The sequence below is a fragment of the Capra hircus genome, chromosome 13, assembly GCF_001704415.2.
Source record: "Capra hircus breed San Clemente chromosome 13, ASM170441v1, whole genome shotgun sequence".
NCBI lineage: Eukaryota > Metazoa > Chordata > Mammalia > Artiodactyla > Bovidae > Capra > Capra hircus.
In genome coordinates this window covers 33,175,382-33,198,399 of record NC_030820.1, presented here as the reverse complement: position 1 = coordinate 33,198,399, position 23,018 = coordinate 33,175,382, and the positions used below count along the sequence as shown (strand labels likewise).

General features: G+C 39.8%; 1 protein-coding gene across 8 annotated transcripts in view; it reads left to right on the top strand.

Moving 5' to 3' along the window:
* Positions 1 to 23,018, top strand: part of ZEB1 (zinc finger E-box binding homeobox 1) — a 200,180-nt gene that overhangs the window by 125,456 nt on the left and 51,706 nt on the right. For all 8 annotated transcript variants that reach the window (XM_018057181.1, XM_018057180.1, XM_018057183.1 and 5 more), the window contains one exon: positions 19,100 to 19,300. In XM_018057181.1, coding sequence (XP_017912670.1) covers positions 19,100 to 19,300 — 201 coding nt within the window. The remainder of the gene's footprint in view (positions 1 to 19,099; positions 19,301 to 23,018) is intronic.

The window sequence follows — 23,018 nt, the reverse complement described above, 5'->3', positions numbered from 1 at the left end:
TCTAATGGCCACTAGCCACATGTAGTTATTGAGTACTTGAGCTGAGTCTGGTATGAATGAGGAGCTTTATATTTTATTTATAATTTTAATTGACTTTAATATGAAAAATAATATGTGACTAGTGGGTACCTTATTAAACAGCACATTTCTCAAAGTTTTTTGATCTCAGGGTCCCTTTACACTGTCCCTTTACACTCTTCAGAATGCTTGAATACTTCAAAGTGCTTTTAAGTATGTGGATTCTGTTTATTAATATTTACTGTTTTCAGAATTAAAACTGAAAACACTTAAAATATTTATGATTCTTAATAAAACACTGAAATGATTCTTAGTAACAGTAGTAAAGGTAGCTGGGTTCACATTTCTGCTCTGCCTTCAATCTGTTGCAAATTGTTTTGGTTAAAGTATGTTAAAATATAGCCTCACACAGTTATGTAGTTGGAATTAGCTCTTTCTGATAATTGGGGATATTCTTTGATTATTGCACCAAAATTCATCAAGTAGCAACTCTTTAGTTGCAGTGTGGGTGAAATATGAAACCATATAATGAATTTCATAGTCTGTTACATTAAAATCCATTGGTCTATCTTGAACTTTAAATAATAATCAGCTGTTCTTTCAAGTAAAATTGCTATACCATGAATAAAGCTGATAGTTTAGCTGGCAACTCAAAACAATTGCATGCTTTGGTATCCAGCAGAAATGTTTTATGTGTACATCCCATTTTGTGTCACAGAATATTTAAAAGACCTGTACTAAAAGGATTAGATGGCTGGATGGCATCACTGACTTGGTGAACGTGAATTTGAGTGAACTCTGGGAGTTGGTGATGGACAGGGAGGCCTGGCGTGCTGCGATTCATGGGGTCGCAAAGAGTCGGACATGACTGAGCAACTGAACTGAACTGAACTAAAAGGATACAGATTTAATAAAATGATGTTTACTACTTCATGAAGGCGTTCTTAACTGAAATGGCAATTATTTTTAAACTGGAAATGAGTGGCAGTGAAAGACACAAAGATGCACAGTTTGTTGCTACTGCTTTGAATTATGCTATAGAACCCACAGTTTTACCCACCATTGCCTTCGCATCTGTGCAGATGTCAAAGAGTAAATAAGATGAATGACATAGCACCTTAGCAGTGTTATATAGATGACTGCACCCCCGCCAAGACAGATGAGAAGGGAGGAGGGCAAGTGCCGTTCATAAAGACAGGCTGGGGGAGGCATCGTGACACAGGTCAGTGGGTATGCCTTTGCTGCTTTGCTTTTTCTCGTTACCTGTCCTTTCCTATGAAAGTAGCAAAGCATTTAGCTTGTTAAAAATTGTGTAACCTTGTTTATTTGTATTTTATATTTTAATCATTCATTAACTCAAGTATTCATTGACTGTCTGCTCTGCATAAGTTATTTCTGTTATTGAGAGGTTGGAAGTATATAGTGTTTATGATAACAATCATGCCAGTAAGAGCGTCTACTGGCCCCACTGTGTATAGAGCACTTGCTCTCCGCTAGGTCTTGCATCTCTGTTCTTTTAGATGCGTTCATTCCATCTTCATGGCAGCCTCAGGAAGTGGATTCTTACAGAAACTTCACTGAATCTTGTGCCAGATTCATAATTTTTGTGTATAACTAGACAAATTACTTAGCTTCTTTGTGTTTCAAATATAAAATATTGGACTGAGACTTATACTCCAAATACTTTCCAAGCTTAAAATTTATTAACATACATTTCACAGCAAAGTGATCCTTTATTGACACATTGTTAGAATATACCACACTTTATTAGGGAATCATAAAAACAATTACAAAATCATTAACACATTTTTGAAACCTTTTAAAGTCTCTTTCACTTTAAAAGTCATTGACTGTAGACCTCTTTCACAGCACTTAATCATTTATATTATCAGGACACTTCACACTTAACCAAAGACCTAATGTCGGCATGTGAACCTAATGAAAACATAATGGGATGTATACACTATCGCAGAAAGTGTAAAAATTTCTATAAGATCACAGAGGTTAAAACAAGAGTCTTCACAAGTTAAGAACATTACCAAAGCAGTAGCATTTTAATTAATTCAACAGATTTTTTGAATGCTTTCAGTAGGCCCTGCAATGCTTGGAACTAGACTCCTGGAGTGAACAAGACAATGTCTGCCCTTGTGGAGCTTACACTTTAGTGGGAAGGTACAGTAGATTGAATAATGGCCTCCCAAGATGCCTGTGTCCTAATCCCCAGAACTTGTAAATATGTCACATTACGTGACGAAGAAAATTCAGCTTGCTAATCAGCTGATATTAAAATGAAACTATTTTGAGTTATCCAGTTGGCCTTGATGGTATGTTAGTCACTCAGTCATGTCTGACTCTTTGAGACCCTGTGGACTGTAGCCCACTAGGCTCCTCTGTCTGTGGGATTCTCCAGGTAAGAATACCAGAGTGGGTTGCTATTTCCTCCTCAAGGGGATCTTCCCCACCCAGGGATTGAACCCGAGTCTCCTGCATTGCAGGCCGATTCTTTACAGTCTGAGCCACCAGGCAATGGTAAGGGCCCTTAAAAGTGGAGGTAAGAGAGAGACAAAAGTAGTGTCAGTGTTGGAATGTTGTGATGTTAAAGAGTCTCCGCTGCTGCCATTGCTTCTTTGAAGTAGGAAGGGGGTCACATGCAGAAAATGTGGCAGCCTCTAGAAGTTGGAAGAGATGAGAAAATACACTCCTCTAGAGTCTCCAGAGAGACTCTTGCTCTGCCAACACTGTGATTTTAACCTGCGAGACCCATCCTGGACTTCTGACTTCAGAATTATAAAATAACAAATGTGTAATTTGAACCTCTTAGGTTTCTGGTAATCTATTACAGCAGCAATAGGAAACTAATATAAAGGAAAGAAAATAAACAAGTAATTAAACAGTTCAGAGATTTACAGATTGGTTGCTCTGAAAGAAATAGGATGATGAGAGAGAACACAGGTGGATCAGGTTAGGCTGGATGGTATTGGGAGGGTTTGAGGCTGTGACATTGCAATGGAGACATGGAGAAGAGAGCTGCTGTGGAAGGAGCTGGGGGCAGAGAATCACTCCATGCAGAGGGCAGGGCAAGGACAAGGGCTTGGAGAGCACAAGGCTGGCTAGACACAGGCCAAGAACAAGAAGATCATCTAGTGAGAATACGTAAGAATCATGGAGAAGAAGGTGTGGGCCTAAACACACAGAACCTGCAGGCCGTGACAGAACATGGAAGAGCCATTGAAAGTTTCCAAGGAGAGTGGCGTATTCTGCTTTATGCTTTGAAAATACCGCTGTGGCTGCTGTGGGGTAGATGGAGGCAAGGGTTCCAGTGAGGTGGGTCCTGTAGGATCCAGTGAAGGGCATGGAGAGCTATGACTCCCAGGATTTGTTGATGGCTTGGATGTAAGTTCTGAAAAATGAGTAGAAATTTGGCAGTAGAGGATAAGGAGCAGAGGGGAACATGAATATTCAGAGATGTCTAGGGAATAGAATATATTGGGCAGAATGGTAGGGGTAAAGATAAAGAGATATTGGAGGCCATAACATTCAGTCTGGAGGCCCTTATTTGCTGTGCATAGGATTTTGGAATTCAGGTATGTGTGATGGAAATTTAAATCAAGAAAATAAAACAAACTCTGAACTGCCATTTTGTAATTATTTGTGTCTTCTAATGTCATTCTGATGTAAAGATGAATAATAAGGATATTTTTAAGTTTTATTTTCTGAGATTCTGAGGTCAGAAAGATTTAATTAAATGCTTGTCAGTGAAGTATTTAATAATTCATCATGACCCTCTCTTTGCTCCTGGTTTGTGAGGATTTGTTGGTGCTATCATTCTGCTTGCCTGGGGAGGCAGTATGTATAGGTTCAGAGCAGGATCTCCAGAACCACACAGCTTAGATTGGAAATCCTGGCTCCAGAACAACTGGTATACCTTTGGCAATTCCATAACCTCTTCAAGTCTCAGTTTTCTTATCTGTTCACTAAGAATATTAATAACTCTTCATATGGTTCTCATACAGATTAACTGAATTTACATTTATAAAATAACTGAATATGTAGTATTCTTGAGGCAGACTGTAAAACTGTTTACACAGTATTGATTGGCTTACCTTTTCACTGGCAGTAGAAATTCAATAGGTCATAATGTCTTTTAAATACTTTAAAAATACCCCTTAATACCCCTTTTTCTGTTTCTGTATATGATCTTAAAAGGTTCCATTTATGTGTGTTTTTCCTAGAATCTATTTCTTTGACCACTAGGGCCATTTCTTCTCTAAGGTAAAGTTCATATGAAAATTGGAGTGTAGTGAGTTCACATGGTGTTCCTGTTCACTGGCTTCCTGGTGGCTCACATGGTAAAGTGTCTGCCTGCAATGCGGGACACCCGGGTTCAGTCCCTGGGTCGGGAAGATCCCTGGAGAAGGAAATGGCAGCCCACTCCAGTATTCTTGCCTGGAGAGCCCCATGGACAGTGGAGCCTGGTGGGCTGCTGTCAGTGGGGTTGCAAAGAGTCAGGACTGAGTGACCTCACTTTCACTTTTCACTTTCCTGTTTACTGTCTATTATTTATTTTCTGAAAAGGTTCTTTCCAAAGAGAGTTACCATTCTACTCCTTCTCAAAACGGGTACAACCAAATACTAGAAGTTCTTTGGTACAAAATTCAAATCCATTGAACTTTTCAACATATTTCAAATTAAAAATCAGAAGTATTAAAAATTGTATTTTAGTAGCTCGTTATCAAAGCATAAAGATTAAGACTCAGTGTTACAGGAAATCCTGTGGTATTTATTTACTCCATCACTCTTAACTTCTGGGCTTCCCAGGTGGAGTCAGTAGTAAAGTGCCCACCTGCCACGTAGGAGACATAAAAGACGTAGATTCGATCCCTGGGTCGGGACAATCCCCTAGAGGACCTGGCAGCCCACTCCAGTGTTCTTGCCTGGAGAATCCCATGGACAGAGGAGACTGGAGGGGCTACAGTCCATAGGGTTGCAAAGAAGTGGACACGACTGAAGTGACTTAGTACGCATACACTCTTGGCATTTATTTACCATCACATTTCTCATCATAATAGTCAATGTATATCACTCATGCTTTGTAAATATTGCACATATTCAAAAAGCAGAGACTGTAGACAACATACGTCTTCATTCTTCCACCTTCTGGAGCACTTAGGTCAGAAGAACTAGTCTTCTTCCTAATTTGGTAAGTCACAAGCTTATATCATGTAATGTTTAGAAGATCTCAGTAAAACTAAAATGTAGTTACCTGTGGATTGTTTTTAATTCTTCATTAAGAAATCAATTCCAGTTCAACTCTATTAGTATGATCTTTGCTATTCCATGTCCAGTCCATAAAGGAGTGAAGCGAGTTCCTTTATGAGGCCAAACTAGAGGATTTAGTAACTGAAATGCCCTCAGGAAAGTTTGGGTACCTTGAGCCCTGCTTGGACTGCTGTGCTCCACCTCGCCTGGAAGCCAGTGACGAGCCAGCCTCAGACTCTGTCCTGGGGGCCACAGCCTGTTTCTTGCACTTCTATGATTTATTTTCCCATTGTGAGCCGTGGTGTCCAGCACATGGCCAGAAGCTTTCAGTTAAACACACTATATTACTAGTTGAAAGATTTCTGAAAAACCTAAATGAACGATTTAGAATAAAATTCCTGTCCTCTGTGTTCATCTTATTTTTCATAACCAGTTCAGCCTGAAATGGATGAGTCTCAAAACCAGTCAAGGAAAAAGTGCTTTCTGGGATTGGTAGATGACAAGATACATCTTAAAACTTTTTTTGTAAATTAAGAAAAACTTAGGATGTAGCAAGAAGCTGTTAAACACACGATTGTATGTGTGGATGTGTGTGTTCCTCTGACCAGAGCTTTGGGAGCATTAGCTGCCTTTGATGATGGGCGGCATGCGTTCTCTCAGGGCCTGCCTCCTGGGCGCCTACACAGTGTGAGCACGGCGGCCTTTGGGCACCGGGGAAGGGCAGGGAGTGAGTGCTGGGCTGCGTGTTCACTTAGCTCCCTCTGCAAGTGTTAGCTTCCTTTTCATTCTACGTGATTTCGTACTTTTATGTAACTATGGGTAAAAATGGTGAATGCTACTCACACTGTGAAACAGAAGCCATCTTTTATATTTTATATGTAAGAAAAGTAGGGCTATTATTTTCTAATAAGAAGTTGTTTTATTTCAAAATCTACAAGATGTATATTTACAACTCATTTAGTTTCTTCCTAAACATTATTTTTAACCTCTGTTTTTAAATTTTCATGCTGTTTCTAATCATACCTCCTATCTACTATTATTAAAATTTAAATAACAAAAATATTAAGAAAATGTTTCCCTGATCCCAGTTCAGTTTTCTAATGTTCACCACTAGCAGTTGTATGCTGCTCTTATTTCAGACTTTTCCCCTGCAAGTTTAAAATTTATCTTTTAAAAAATGTAATACAAAAATGTAAACAGTCTCATAGAAGGAGTGAGGTAGAAAAAAACAGATCACTCTTTCATTACCCCATTTCTTCATTTGTATGTCCTTCAAGACATTATCATGTATTATTGAGATACATGTGTATATACTCCGTGTCTATTTTCTACAAGAATGGGATCAGACTATTTTGAAGGACTCTTCTGTATTAGTAAAAATGGATATAATTTGCGTGGCTGTTTAGGTGTTTTACAATTAAAAACAAGTTTGCAGAGAAACATATGTATGCATATTTGCACACCTGTGTAAGTTAATTTATAGGGTAAATTCCAAGAAATTACTGGATCAACAGGCAAACATTTAAAATTTTGGTAAACACTGCCAAATTCACACAACATGTAAGCATGTACTTGTTTCCTTAGCCTCTGCATACACCATGAGTGAATAAACAGTGTTGTTACAGGGAGGCGCAGCAGTGAACAAAACAGAAAAAAATCTTGCCCCTATGGATTTTACATTCCCATCACTCCAATTGAGAGGAAACAATTTTAGTAAAGTATTATGGCAGTTGGCAATAAGTATTTTTGAAAGAAAGAAATCACAGGAAGAGGGGTGTGTTTTTGTGTAGGTCTTTAAATGTAAACAGCACAGCCAGGGAGGCCTCTCTGAGGAGGTGAAGCTGAACCATGCAGGAAGAGCATTCCAGGTGGAGCGGCGTGACTGCAGACCCCTTGGCCAGGTGGAGCGGCGTGACCGCAGACCCCTTGGCCAGGTGGAGCGGCGTGACCGCAGACCCCTTGGCCAGGTAGAGTGGTGTGACTGCAGACCCCTTGGCCAGTGCCTCTGGAGTGCAGGGAGCAGGCGTGAAGGCAAAGTGGCATCTGGGAGGTGGCAGGGGAAGGGCACAGCTCCGGAGGGGCCTCTGAATTACAGAGGATATGGTGGGAATTCATTACATGGTTTGAGAGAAGGGTGACAGGGTTCCTCTGATGCTGTAGAGGGTTGTTTGGATGCTATACTGAGAACTGACTGCCAGAAGGCAGAGGAGGAAGGAAGAAGGCCTGATGGGAGCCTGTTAGAATGTTCTGGAGAGAGTGGTGGGGTGGGGGAGTGAGTGGTCAGATGCTGAAGGTATTTTAAGATACATTCCCTCTGGGTTAAATGTGTAATATAAGAGAAAATTAGGAGTCAAAGCTGACATGAAGAATTTTGGCCCAAGCACCTGGAAGAATAGAGTTGCCGTTGACTGAAATGGAGAGGACCAGGGGAGGCCCAAGAATTGGACCTAGGGTATGGCAGGTCTGCCCTTGGACATCCAAGTGGAGACATCAAGTAGGCAGTTGTTGTGCAAGTCTGGAGTTCAGAGGAGAAACTGGAACTCAGGTATTAAAGCGGGTTTAGAGCCCTAAGACAGATTGAGGTAGGGAGATGAAGGGAAGCAACTGAAAAGCAGCAGTGTATTAGGAGAACCGAGAGAGCAGAAAGAAGAGATGGCTTTGAAGAGGGAGAGGGTGACGGATTATGTCAAATGCTGCTACTTGGTCGTGTAACATGAGGCCTGATTGTCATTGGATTTAACAATGTAAGCATCCTTCACAGTCCTGACAAGATAAAAGCAAATAGAAAGAGACATCAGAGACGAGGGTAGGCAGTGTTTTCAGGAGGTTTTGCAGGAAAGAAGGACTGAGGTATAGAGTCTAGAAAAGTGAGATTTAATGAAAATAGGGGCTTCTGAAGTCAGAGAAAGGCAAGAGAATTGAAGTTATGTATGGAAGTAATGATATGCTAACAACATAGGATTAAAGTAAACAGAGCTTTAATTGACGGACGTCCCTGGTGGCTCAGACAGCAAAGCATCCTCCTGCAGTGCCGGAGACCCAGGTTCAGTCCTTGGGTCAGGAACATCCCCTGGTGAAGGGAATGTTCTCCCACTGAAGGGCTACTCACCCCAGTATTCTTGCTTGGAGAATTCTGTGGACAGAGGAGACTGGTGGGCTACAGTTCATGAGGTCATGAAGAATCAGACACGACTGAGTATGCACACGCATCCTTAACTGGCAAAGTTGAGTGTTCTTGTTACCTGCTTATTGGCCACTCATGCTGTTGTGTCTGAATTTCCTTTGCATATTCTTATTGGTTGGTCATCATTTTCTCATGGGTTTTTAAGAATTGTGTAATAAACAAATCAACCTTTGGTAGCATGTAGTACACATTTTTCAGAATTTGTTGTCTTTTGACTTTAATTTTGCTATGTATAATCATGGATTTTGTGTTATGCTTATAACAGCCTTTCTTTAAAAAACTTATTATTTTATATTGGGGTGTAGCCAATTAACAATCTTGTGACAGTTTCAGGTGAACAGCAAAGGGACTCAGCTGTACACATACATACATCCATTGTCCCCTAAACCCCCCTCCCATCCAGGCTGCCACATAACATTGAGCAGAGTTCTGTGTGCTATACAGTAGATCCTTGTTGGTTATTAATTTTAAATACAGTAGTGTGTACCTGTCCCTCCCAATCTCCCTATCTATCCCTTCCGCCCATCCTTCCCCCAGCAACCATAAGTTCGTTCTGTGAGTCTGTTTCATAACAGCCTTCCTATTCTAAGTGTGTAGAAGGATTTGCCTGTGCTTTCTTCTGTTACTTTTATGGTTTAATTGTTGTTGATTAAAATCTTTGACTCATGCAGATTTCATTTTGGTTAAAGTTGTGAGGTGGGAATCTGATGAGCAAGACCACCATGTATTTGGGGATCTGTTTCTGGATTCTGTGAGGCCCATTGATCGGTTGCCCATCCCTGTGCTGGTGTAAATCTTTCCATTTCTATGGCTTCAAGACTCGTTTCCTGTCTGGTACAGCTCATCCGTGTTCTCCTGCCACTCATCTCCAGTGGCCTCATCCTGCAGCAGCTTGAAACAGGGTTTTGGTTCCCGGCTGGATATTGAGGTTGGGCCATGGCAGTGAGAGTGCTGGATCCCAGTCACTAGGCTGGTGATCAGTGACAGGATCCTGGCTTTTCTGCTTTGTAGAGAATTCCCACAAGAACAGAAGGTAGTGAACCAAGTAAAGTATTTATTAGAGGAGAAAGAGTATATGTGGATAGACACGCGGGCAGACTCAGAGTCACACCCTTGTGCTAGTTTAAATCATTTGTATGAGCCCTTTCTTCCCGTTTCCTTTGGCTAGTCATTTTGACTTGCCTGGGTCTGAGTCAGTGTTTGGTTTATCTCAGGGTCCTCTCATATGCGTGCATGCATCTCTCAGCCAAGATGGATTCCAGCAAAGAGGCTATGGGTAGACTGACATCACTCCCCTTTTGACCTCCAAGGAACTTTCTAGTTGGGAAGGTCTCCTTGACTTCAAGAATGAGAAATAAGTGGTCTCTGTCTTGTATCTGGGTGGGACTCAGATTATCCTTCCATTTATCTTTCTGTTATCCTTCCATTATAGAGTTTCTGTCCATAGCAGGTGAACTCCATTTGCTCAGCCTGGGACCCAAATATCTCCTGCCTCACCACCACCATGTGTGTGTGTGTGTGTGCGCGCACACTCAGTCATGTATGACTCCTTGCAATCCATGGACTGTACCCTGCCAGGCCAGGCTCCTCTGTCTGTGGGATTTACTAGGCAAGAATACTAGAGTGGGTTGACATTTCCTGACCGAGGGATTGAATCTGTGTCTCTGGTGTCTCCTTATGCTGGCAGGTGGATACTTTACCCCTGTGCCACCTGGGAAGCCTGTAACTATTAGTTTAATGAATTTTCCTGAATACTTTTATTTCCCAGAAAATAATAATACTAACATCATGTGTTGAGCACTTATGTGCAGTACTGTATGAAGTTTTTGCTTATATAACTTTTTTCTCATTATGTTAACTCTATTATGGACATGCTGTCATCATTCCCATCTTAGAGATGAGGAAACTGAGGCATGGGAAGATTGAGTAATGTGCCCAAGGCAACACGGCCAGTAAGAGAGGAAGCTGTGATTAGAACCAAGCAGTCTGGCTCCAGAGACTGTGCTCTTGTGTCTCCTTGTAAGCTTTAGAATCATTTGGGCCAGATCGTCTAGATTTAGAATCTAAAATAGCATGGTTAGTACTTGGGCCAGAATTGCATTGAGTTTGTAGATTATTTTAGGTAGAACTAAATCTTTACCATATGAAACCGTTCTACCCCAGAGAGGGATGTCTTCATTCACCCACATCCTCCATGCTCATTGAGTGTGCCAGCTCCCCGCTGGCTCTCGAGGCTTCTTTTTTTCCTGTAGGGGTTATCTTCTGAGTAGTTATCAATATTAGTAGAATATTTTTTGCTATGTCTTTTGCAGGTTATTGTTGATTTATTGGAAAACTATTGATTCTTTCCTGTTAAATTCATAATTAGTTATTTACCAAATTTTCTAATTGCTAATGGTTTCTTAGTGATTTTTCTTGCATTCTCCATGAAGAAACATCTTCATATCACTCACCAATAATAATTTTGCTTTTTCTTTTCTATTGCTTGTGCTTTTCTTTCATTCTTTTACAATATTGGCTTGTTCCTTTAGAATACTGCTAATCCCTAATGACATTAAACATCTTTATCTTAAAAATGCCTCCCAATACATAATTGTTTATCAGGATACTAACTTCAGTTTTATTTTTTATGACCAAGTGTTTATCAACAAGGAATAGGGAATATTTTCAGATGTGTTTCAGTTTCTATACAAGTCATATTGTCTCTTCTTTATTGTGTTAATGTAGTGAATTCTCATATATTTCTTAATACTGAGTAGTGCTTGCTTTATTCTTTTAATATAATCCTGGATTTAATATTTTGTTTGGAATTTTTACATCAGTGATTACCAGTAAGACTGATTTTATTGGTTGGAATGTGGGGAGGGCAAGAGTGTGGTCTTCCTCAGATTCTAGTTGACTGTTGCTATGCTGGCCTCATAAAAAGAACTTGGACTCTTCATTTTCCTCTCCTTTGAAAAAGCAACAGAATTATCAGTCTTTTGAAGATCCTGAAGTTCACCTGGGAAAACATACGGCACTTTATGGTTAACTATTTGATATCTTCCCTAATTTATTTTATGGTCTGTCTACCTTGGCTCTCTCTTCTATAATTTTATAAATTCTATCAAATAACAAATATAGCTATAATCATTTTCGGTTTCAAAGAAAGTTATTTCATCCATGTTTACAAATTTATTTGCTTAGATTTGTGCAAAATATTTATAAAGTCTGTCCTTAAATTCCTCTTGTTTAGTTGGTAAGTCATTTTAGTTGCTTCTCTGTTTGTATTTTACTATTGAATATTTGTGCCTCTCAGTTTTTTTCTAGTGTTAAATGGGCTAGTGATTTGTCTGTGTTATTAATTATTTAAAGATCTGGCTTTTGGATTGATTTATTGATTATATAGCTTTTCTGCTTTTTGACTTAATAATTTCTGTGTATGCATTTTAAATCCCTTCTTCACATTGAGTTTTGTCATACTGCATGTATTACATGAGTAACAAGTCATATAAATTAAAAATTAGCATCCTTTTTATCAGTGTAGAGTTTACCTGTGAAGGAGCTATTAGTTATTGATAATTTAGCATGAATTATTTTAGTCTATATACATTCCTCACCTGTTCCTGGGGCTGAATTTAGTTTAATCTGCTGATAATTTTGCTGTTTAACAATTTTGCCAGCCTTATAGTAAATTATACAAACATTGGCTAAACTAAGCTCCCTCAGTGAGTGGGAGTTTTGATAGGGCAGAAAAAGGGATGGCTCTTGGGAAGAGATACAGACAGAGGGACCCATGGAGAATAGGAGAAAGGTCCAAATAAGAACTAGAGAGGACCAAAGACAGATCCTATGAATATTCAGTGATTTCTGTGTAATGAGAGAGGGGAGAAAATAAGAACGAGGATTCTGTGCATGGTAGCAGCCCTCCCTCCCACCTTGGCTCTCAGCTGTCCGTCTATTAATAGCTGGTATCTGGAGGCACTGGAAACCACCAGCCCTTTTGCAGGGGTAAATTTCAGAATCACTGACTTTCGTTGAAGTTATGTTTCTCAAATTATTTTGAAAATGTCAAAAGAGTCTGTAACTACTGTTTATTGGGTACTCTTAAGAAAGATTGTACCTAGAGAAGAATTGAAATGTTACCTCCAAATTTGCTGAACCATTAGTGTTTATAAAATAAAATCTTGCATTTTCAGTGTTTAGAGCACTCTACAATCACTATGATATCTATTTTTAAGGGACTTAAGATTAGCTAATTACACTTTGTACATTATTTATTACATTGGTGGTGGTGTTGAGTCTCTCAGTCATCTCCAACTCTTTGTGACCACATGGACTGCAGCACACCAAGCTTCTCTGTCCATGGAATTTCCCAGGCCAAGGATACTAGAGAGGGTTGCCATTTCCTTCTCCAGGGGGTTTTCCCAACCCAAGGATTGAACCAGCATCTCCTGCTTGGCAGACATTGTTTACCACTGAGGAAGCCCATTTATTAGATTACTTGTATGTTACAGTAAATATGCATACTCATAATAACTTTGTGCAGTAAAATACATATAGATAGTAAGTTAACATTATCTATAAATTAGTTCAAAAGCCAGATTAACAAATACTGAATGTCGTATTTATGGACAGCACTCCTCTTTCCTGGAGTCATGCTGTTTGCACAAGTTTTCTCTAACCTTACAAACTGTCAGATGACCTCTCCTTTCTACGTTGTGTGTTAATTGACAAGTTTTTTTATCTGGTTATCATTGCAGCTTTGTCTTTATCTTCCTGAATTATCAGTAGAACTTAAATATACTGACTGACTTCTTCCCTGAGAAATAAATAAGTGTGGGCTCACATTCAGTTCAGCAAATAATTCTGTACCTACTCTGTGGAAGGGGAAGGCAGTGAATGTGTCAGGGACTGTGCCCAGGTCAAGAGAAACACGAATACGTGATGTGATGGTATTTTCATCGCAGCGACGTTAGCAATGATGGAAGTACTTGGGCAGTGTCTCCACCTTCCAGTCTGTTTCATAGCACTCCTGCCTAAACTGTCTTGTTCCCAGCATAGTGCAGACATGTGTAAAATACGGCCCCATCCCCCTCTAATATGGAGATCGTGACTCAGTGTACCTGTTTTCTAGGTCTCTCTTAAATTATGACAGTAAGTTAGACTGATGTACCAAGAGCAGTTTGCTAGAAGTGGCTTGTTAGTTTTTAAGGACCAATCTTGTGTCTCCTCCTAGGAGAAGTTTTCTTTTCTGCCATGCAGATGTGTGTGGCGGGTGGTGGGGGGGGGGATTGGTGAAGGAGTGGGATGTAGTTCAGCATGATGTACTTCTCCTCTGGAAGGAAAAATGCCTTTGTACATCAGAAAATGTGTCAAAATGTGGCCTTTGCCTGTGGCTTTAGTCAACACATGCCACTGCTGTCACCTGACAGGAACCGAAGACCTGTGAGTCAGACCTGACCCACCCCACCTCCTCTTCCACCCCCCGGCCCCCCCTTTACATACAGGAACCTAATCTGCTGTGCAGCATGATTGTAAACGGTGTCTGGTGGGGCTTCTATTTATAAAGGCTTCAGATATCTTTCTCTTACCTTTGTGAGGGAAGTTAGGATTGTATTGCTCAGCTCTTGAACCTCGTTCATCTAATTTAGCTAATTCTTTTATTATAATTGTACATGACTTAAGAAATAGGTACACAGAGTTTAATGAGCACCTTTGACACAGTACTACATGTTATCAAGTATTGAAAATAGTATGTGCAAGTCTTGTAAAGGCTTATTGATTATAATAATGATATTACTTCATGGGATACTGTTGGTTATATTATTCTGAGATTCTAATGGTTAAAGTTTTTGAGTTATTTAAAAATGTTTTTAGTGGCCAATTGTTAAGTATGGAATTACAGGCCCCCAGAATAGGCTAGACACAGAAATACAAGTTTAAAAATATTTATCACTAGTGCAGAAATCTTCAGCCAGCAGGCTTTATACATAGTAGTAAAAGCATATGGGCTGTAGAATCAGGCAGACCGGGATCCGAGTCCAGCTATTCAACTTAGTAGCTACTTGACCTCAGAACCGTTACTCAGCTACGTTTTCTGTCTATAAAAGGAAGATGTAATAGTACCTGCTTCTTAGGAATTGTCGTAAAGGTTCAGTGAGATGCCGCTGCTGCTGAGAGTAATAGCAGATACTTCTGTAGTCTTTACTGCTGGTAAAATACTGTTCCGAGCACAATGCATTTCTCAATCATTAGCTCCTCACAACCACATTGTGTGGGAAACACTGTTAAATCTGGCATTAATGTTAGCAAGTAACACACAAGAATCACCACCAAGAGTCAGCATATCCTTACGACATTCTGGAATGCATTGAAAATTTTACCATTTTTATTGAAATTTAAATTTCACATTGTGTATATTTATAATATGATATAATTATATAATTTTCTAAATTTAAAGATTTTAAAACCTTTATATTTTTCTTTCTTAACATTTTATTATTTTAATTAAAACTCAAAAGTGAGAGGTAATGATCACCTGTGATTGTTAAAAATGCTTCTCTTTAGAAAAACTATTTCATTGTTTTTTATTCAAAGGTTGCACACAGCATAGAGATATGGAAATAGATGGGCAGACAGTTGAGATCACTGACACTCATTGTGTTCTACAATTTATAAAGGTCCTGCATTATTCTCTCTGTGTTTCTGATGTGGGAGCTGTGTAGTTTGAAATTAGCTCTGTGGATCCACCAAAGGATAGATCCAGACACACAGGCTTGTGTGTTATCTGAGTTATGATAATTAATATAAGTGATTTTCACTACTTTCTCTCCACTAAGTGACTGTGAAGCAGAAAACAGTGAGAAGGCTTATTGGTCTTTTTTTCCATTTTCGTCAACAAAATATATTGCTCTTCTGGATTTTTCAAGTTTTATTCCACTTATTCAAAACACACTTCAGGGCAAATTCACAAGATAACAGTAAAATATATGCAGTCTCTGTGTTTTTGTTATATGGCTTATAGTCATCCATACTACAAAGGCAGCTTCTACTGGGGCACAGGAAGGAGTTTTACTAGAACCCTAGAAAGTGACAGATATTCACAAAGAGGACTTCAGGCTACAGTTGATTCAGATGGAATGAAACAGCTCAGAGTAAAAAGAACTTAAAGAAAACTATGAAGCATGCAAATAAATATTTAAACCATAATGTGGGGGTATATATATATATATATATATATATCTTAAGGCCAATTTTTGGAAAATTTTCAAGCCCCAAACACTCTTAAGTGTACATGTAAATATACAATCAGGAGTTAACCAGACAGCCTACAGCCAACAAAATTGATAATAATAAAGATAAACAAGAGTATATTGTATTAAAAGGCAAGAATAGCATCACTGCAAACCCATGGCCACTGCAAAATACTGAAAATGTACTAAAACCTCCTTTTAGAAATTAGTAGGAATTTCAGCTATCTGTGAATGTCCAAGCACAGTGAGAGCTTTGCACTGAACCAGACCTTCCATGGCAGCCAGGTCTAGTGGACTACAGAATAAGTTAATCCTCAGGAAACATTAGCTGTGTTCAGATTTTAGTTTAGGGCATTATAAATGCCTTTATATACCGTCTCAACTTTAAATGACTTCAGTTAAGGCTTTCAGGAGGCTACTAATAAGGAGCCCTGGAAAGTAAAAACAAGACTAATAGCATTTCGCATCATTTGTCAATAAGATCTCTCACTCAAGCGCACACACACCCACACACTTCCCTGGTGCCCATTGGTAAAGAACCTGCCTGACAATGCAGGGAACATGGGTTTGATCCCTGATCCAGAAGATCCGACATGCTGCAGGGCGACTGAGCACATGAACCACAACTTCTGAACCTCTAGCCCCAGCTGCTGCTACTGAGCCCATGTGCCCTAGAGACCATGCTCCACAACAAGAGAAGTCCCAACAATGAGAAGCACTTGTGCCACAACTAGAGAGCAGTCCCCGCTCACTACAGCTGGGGAAGGCCCACGCACAGCAAAAAGACCCAGCGCAGCCCAAAATAAATAAAAGCATGAACACACACATTTGTATCTTACTCTCAGTTAAACGCTTACTCTCACTGGGAAACACTTTTCCAGCTGTAGACTGTTCTTTGAGAATCACACTCTTTACCTGCAACATAGGTTCACAATTTACCTTATTTGTGGTGTGACTGGAGTGGAAGGAATTCCTGTGTTTTCATAGCTACTTAAATGTAAGTTTTCCTTGGATTCAGCAATTCCACCCCTACCAGTGTATCTGACAAATGTATTTAAGGAATGTCCAAAGATGTACTTATAAGAAAATGTATTACTACATTGTTTACAATGCTTAAACACTAGGAAAAAGCTAAATTTTGTCTACAGATGATTGGTTAGATTATGTCTGTACAGTGAAATGCTATGTAGCCATCCAGAGGAAAGTGAGAAAGCTCAATAGATCCTCACATAGAAAAGTTTCCAAGATATGTTACTACGTGGCCCAAAAACTACATGGCAAAACAGACCACACATGTGTTTATTTAGATATGCATGCATACATTTATATATATAGGGGTTATATTAAATAAAGGTGTATAAGGTGAGGTCTGTTACAATTAAATAGCATAAAGTATATAAAACGGGTGGTAGCAGGTGGTACTAGTGGTAAAGAATCCACCTGCTAATGTAGGACACAAGAGACGATGGTTCGATCCTTGGGTCAGGAAGATCCCTTGGAGGAGGACATGGCAACCCACTCCGATATTCTTACCTGCTGAATCCCATGGACAGAATCTGTGCCAGAGAAGCCTGGCAGGCTACAGTCTAGCACTGCAAGTGACTTAGCAGCAGCAGCATCGTATAAAATACTTAGTATCATGTCTGTGTGTGTATAGTAGTCACTCAGTCGTGCCCAACTCTTTGCAACCCCATGGATTGCAGCCCACCAGGCTCCTCTGTCCATGGGATTCTCCAGGCAAGGATGCTGGAGTGGCGTGCCATTGCCTTCTCCAAGTACCATGTCTACCTAGTGCATAAAGTGATTAATAAACCTTGCTGTTATTGTTACCTTGAAAGAATGGGTTGAGGAAGGAAAAATTGGGGGAGGGGGCTTTTACTAACTACACATGTTTTGTATTGTGAATTTTTTACAGTGACATTATTACTTTTACATTAAAACATAGAGAGAACTATTTGCTCCGGGGAACAATCTGGGAAAATGTATTTATTCCAAAGTATTAAAGACACAAGACTTGATATTTTTCCTCAGATATGGAAGAGTTCCTAATGTGGGCAGAAGGGTACCTCTGGTACTGTTTTGGACAGAGGGGTCTTCTCAGGTCTGTCAAAGGAGTTTTGGAGACTTTTGGTTATTAGTTCCTGCCTTGACATACACATCCCTACTTTCAGATTGTGTTTCTTCTTTAGTGTTCTTTTGGGTGTGTGTGTGTCTGTGTGTGTTTATATGGGGAGGGGTGCATATATATATATATATATATATGCATGTCATTTAAGCATTTAGGTGATTATCTTCTTTCAAGAATGTTTGGAAATTTTAAGGGAAAAATGGAAAGAATAACTGAAAGCGATTATTGTTTGGCTACATGAACAAAGCTTATTTTTTCCCCTTCAGTTTTAGCAAGTAAGAATCACCCTGCAGATTGCTGAAAAGAGCTATTCCAGTGATTATATCCAATGAAGTTCTAAATAATTAATCCAATTAAAGTGACTATTACAAAGACTCTGGAGGAAAAATATTGACTGGACTTTATTGTTTGTTTTGGTTCTGTGAGCTGTGGTCATTCAGAATAATTATATGTCTTTATAACGCTGGTGTTAAACTTTACTGAAGTTCATTGAAAAGGTAGAAAGGACGCCCATTTGAAAACTGAACATTAGGTGTCTTTTTTCAGAATGACTCACATGTAAACATCACTTACATATAAACATCACTTAAATCATGTCTGAATTATGTGGAAATTTGGTTATATTGGGTGATTCTTTCTAAAGTTGGTATGGGATTAATCGAAAATGCCTGGACCTAATTGACAAATTGAGAATACTGTGAAACTTGATGTTGCATTGCCGTTTTATTAGGGAAGATGAACTCTTCTCTTAAATTGTAGTACTTGAAAGATTCGAAGCCCTCATTCCATATAAGCAGTATCATATAACATAAGCTTGCTATAACTGGAGAAGATATTTGATGGAGTGTTTAAGAATACATAATATGGAGCCAGATTCCTGGGGTTCAAATCCCTGCCCTGCCACTTCCTAGATGGACAAGTGACCTTCCCTGTGTCTTGGTTCCCACTTCTGTAAAATAGGGCTTTAAGGAGTAGGCAGTAGATAGATCCTCTTTATCAAGATCACATGAGTTAACTCTTTATAAAACACCTGTACATACAATTAAGTGTTCACTAAGCATGGCTACTATTATTTGCCTTTTTTTGTATATCTAGTAAGTGCTGTATGTATGCATGTTATCAAATACATTAGTTGTTTACATTTTACAGTCTAAAATAAACTATTATTGAGTGACAATCTATTTTAAGCACTTCTTAAAATTTCTTTTTACTAAAGTGTAAAACTGATTTTTATACTAGTTGGTTTTGATTGATTGTTTCTTGTTTGTATTACAGTTACAAATTATAATACTGTGGTAGAAACAAACTCAGATTCAGACGATGAAGACAAACTCCACATTGTGGAAGAAGAAAGCATTACAGATGCAGCCGACTGTGAAGGCGGCGTGCCAGACGATGACCTGCCCTCAGACCAGACAGTGTTGCCCGGGAGCAGCGCGAGAGAAGGGAGCGCAAAGAGCTGCTGGGAGGACGATGGTGAGTTCAGTTTTTCTTGTAGTATTCTACTCCCTGGGTTCTTTTTAAAAAGTGTATTAACTGAAATGATAAACTAGATGATAAGTTTGAAATGAACTACAGTTTATTTGTCTTGTTAATCCAGTGGTTCCCAACCTTTCTGGCACCAGGGACCGGCTTCATGGAAGACATTTTTTATGGACCGATGTGTGTTGGGGGGTGGGTGTTTCTGGAGGATTCTCATAAGGAGTGCGCAACCTAGATCCTCACATGCACAGTTCGCAGGAGGGTTCACACTCCTTTGAGAATCTAATGCCGCTGCTGATCTGACAGGAGGTGGAGCTCAGGCGGTAACACAGTGATGAGGAGCAGCTGTAAATACAGATGAAGCTTCACTCCTTTGCCTGCCGCTTACCTCCTGTGCAGCCTGGTTCCTAAAAGGCCACAGACCGGCTCCTTCTACTTACCGGAAAGTCATTTCTGAAGTGGAATAATAGTTATTTCAACCATACTTGCACTTAGTATACTTATCTATATATATATTGATTTCTGTTAGTTTTTTATAAGCAGAATCAAGCTTTTCATACACTATTGATATAGTTAAACCTATCTTTAATTTCATATCACGACCCCAAATGAAGAATCTGCTTTAGTTCAGTTCAGTTCAGTCGTGTCTGAGTCTTTGCAGCCCCATGAATTGCAGCACGGCAGGCCTCCCTGTCCATCACCAACTCACAGAGTTTACCCAGATTCATGTCCCTTGAGTCGGTGATGCCATCCAGCCATCTCATCCTCTGTTGTCCCCTTCTCCTCCTGCCCCCAATCCCTCCCAGCATCAGAGTCTTTTCCAATGAGTCAACTCTTCACATGAGGTGGCCAGAGAACTGGAGTTTCAGCTTTAGCATCATTCCTTCCAAAGAAATCCCAGGGCTGATCTCCTTCAGAATGGACTGGTTGGATCTCCTTGTAGTCCAAGGGACTCTCAAGAGTCTTCTCCAACACCACAGTTCAAAAGCATCAATTCTTCGGTGCTCAGCCTTCTTCACAGTCCAACTCTCACATCCATACATGACCACTGGAAAAACCATAGCCTTGACTAGACGGACCTTCGTCGGCAACGTAATGTCTCTGCTTTTGAATATGCTGTCTAGGTTGGTCATAACTTTCCTTCCAAGGAGTAAGAGTCTTTTAATTTCATGGCTGCAGTCACCATCTGCAGTGATTTTGGAGCCCCCCAAAATAAAGTCTGACACTGTTTCCACTGTTTCCCCATCTATTTCCCATGAAGTGATGGGACCAGATGCCATGATCTTCGTTTTCTGAATGTTGAGCTTTAAGCCAACTTTTTCACTCTCCTCTTTCACTTTCATCAAGAGGCTTTTTAGCTCCTGTTCACTTTCTGCCGTAAGGGTGGTGTCATCTGCATATCTGAGGTTATTGATATTTCTCCCGGCAATCTTGATTCCAGCTTGTGTTTCTTCCAGTCCAGCGTTTCTCATGATGTACTCTGCATATAAGTTAAATAAGCAGGGTGACAATATACAACCTTGATGTACTCCTTTTCCTATTTGGAACCAGTCTGTTGCTCCATGTCCAGTTCTAACTGTTGCTTCCTGACCTGCATATAGGTTTCTCAAGAATCTGCTTAGAAACCAACAAATTATATTTTTGTATTCTTTTTGTTGTTGTTCAGTCACAAAGTCATGTCACACTTTGTGACCCCATGGACTTGCAGCATGCCAGGCTTCCCTGTCCTTCACTGTCTCCCAGAGTTTGCCCAGACTCATGTCCTTTGAGCTGGTGATGCCAATCTAACCATCTCGTCCTCTGTCATCCCCTTCTCCTGTCTTCAATCTTTCCCAGCATCAGGGTCTTTTCCAATGAGTTGGCTCTTTGCATCAGGTGACCAACATATTGGAGCATTAGCATCAGTCTTTCCAGTGAATATTCAGGGTTGAATTCCTCTATGATTGACTGGTTTGATCTCCTTGCTATTTAAGGGACTCTCAAGAGTCTTCTCCAGCATCACAGTTCAAAAGCATCAATTTTTTGGTGCTCAGCCTTCTTTATGGTCCAACTCACATCCGTACATGACTACTGGAAAAACCATAACTTTGACTATGTGGACATTTGTTGGCAAAGTGATGTCTCTGCTTTTTAATGCACTGTCTAGATTTTGTCACAGCTTGTCTTCCAAGAAACAAGCATTTTTTAAATTTCATGGCTGCAGTCACCATCCACAGTGATTTTGGAACCCAAAAAATAGTCTGTCACTGTTTCTGTTTTTTTCCCATCCTTTTGCCATAAAGTGATGGGACTAGATGTCGTGATCTTAGTGTTTTGAATGTGGAGTTTTAAGCCAGCTTTTTTACTTTCCTCTTTCACCTTCATCCAGAGGCTCTTTAGTTCCTCTTTACTTTATTCCATCCATGTCTTCAAAAATAAATATCATATGAGATCATGCCTCCTAGGAATAATGTAAAAAATGGATATGAGTCCAGTTATATGACTTTTCTTTTACTGAACCCATCCTGAGTGCTAGTGATCAGTGTTTTATTTTTATTTTTATTCTTTAGTGCAGATACACACACAGTACCTTTATATCATCTATTCTAGAACACATTCTCCAGAAGGAAGTTAAACATCTCTGACCCGTAGTTTCAAAAGGACCAATATGCAAATGGAATGACTTTGTCCCCCTCTCCTAATCTCCACTGTCCCTCAAAGATCATGAGTCGGGATCAGGTCATTTATTTATATTCAAAGATTTTTTTGTGTTTTCTGAAAATAATTTTGTATGAGCCAGGAAACCCAAGTGTTTTTGTACCGTGATCTCACTCTCCTGAGTTTTGAGTTTCTTTTGCTTCTTGAACTTCATACTTTCTGGAAAAGAAGACCACAACTAATTCTCATGTTCCTGGTTGCCTGTGGGATTTGAATCCAGACTATGCCATATAGCAGACCAGAGCCCATGCAGCCCAGCTTGACCACACCCTCCTAGACTTGATTTGAGAGCTTCAGTTCTTCTTCAGTTTTTATCTTCCTGACACTTGGACCTTACATTGTCTAAACTCCTGTATTCAATCTGGGTTAGGTGATATTTCTCCTGATTTTATAAATATACTTTTGAAATTAGAGCAACCTGGAAGCTCCTTCTGAGTCGCACTTTGCTTATTTTATTTTCTTAAACTTTCCTTATGTAAAACCTGAGTAGAGATTAAGGAGTTTTCTGGGCTGGCCCATGTATAAGCCATCTGGGAAGCAGTAAAATAAGATAATAACTTAATCCCTTATCAACTCTTTTTTAAAAAACTGTGGAGACCTCTGCTTCTAGGGAGATGAAATACATATCTTTCCATGTTTCTCGTGCTAAGTACAGCCAGAACCTCTGGATATTACATGTAAACAAACCCAAGAAGACTCTGGAAGGGGGAGAGAAGATGAGCAGATTTCCTAGGACCCAGGGAACAACACAGTCAGTAGTGAGTCCCTTGGGGATCAGAACCTCAACACTTGGTAAGAAGAAGGCTGTGCACACCAGCTGCTCTAGTCCAGCCACAGGAAGACTGCAGCCCTGCAACACATGCCCACCAGTGGGGATCCTAGCCTTCGGCATCCACTAAGCAGAGCACACACACACACCCTGCCATGGTAATGTCAGAGACCAAGTAGGGAGATGGGGCTTTGCTCCCCTCTTAGCAGCAGTGAGAATCGACACGGCCTGGAAACCACGTGGGAA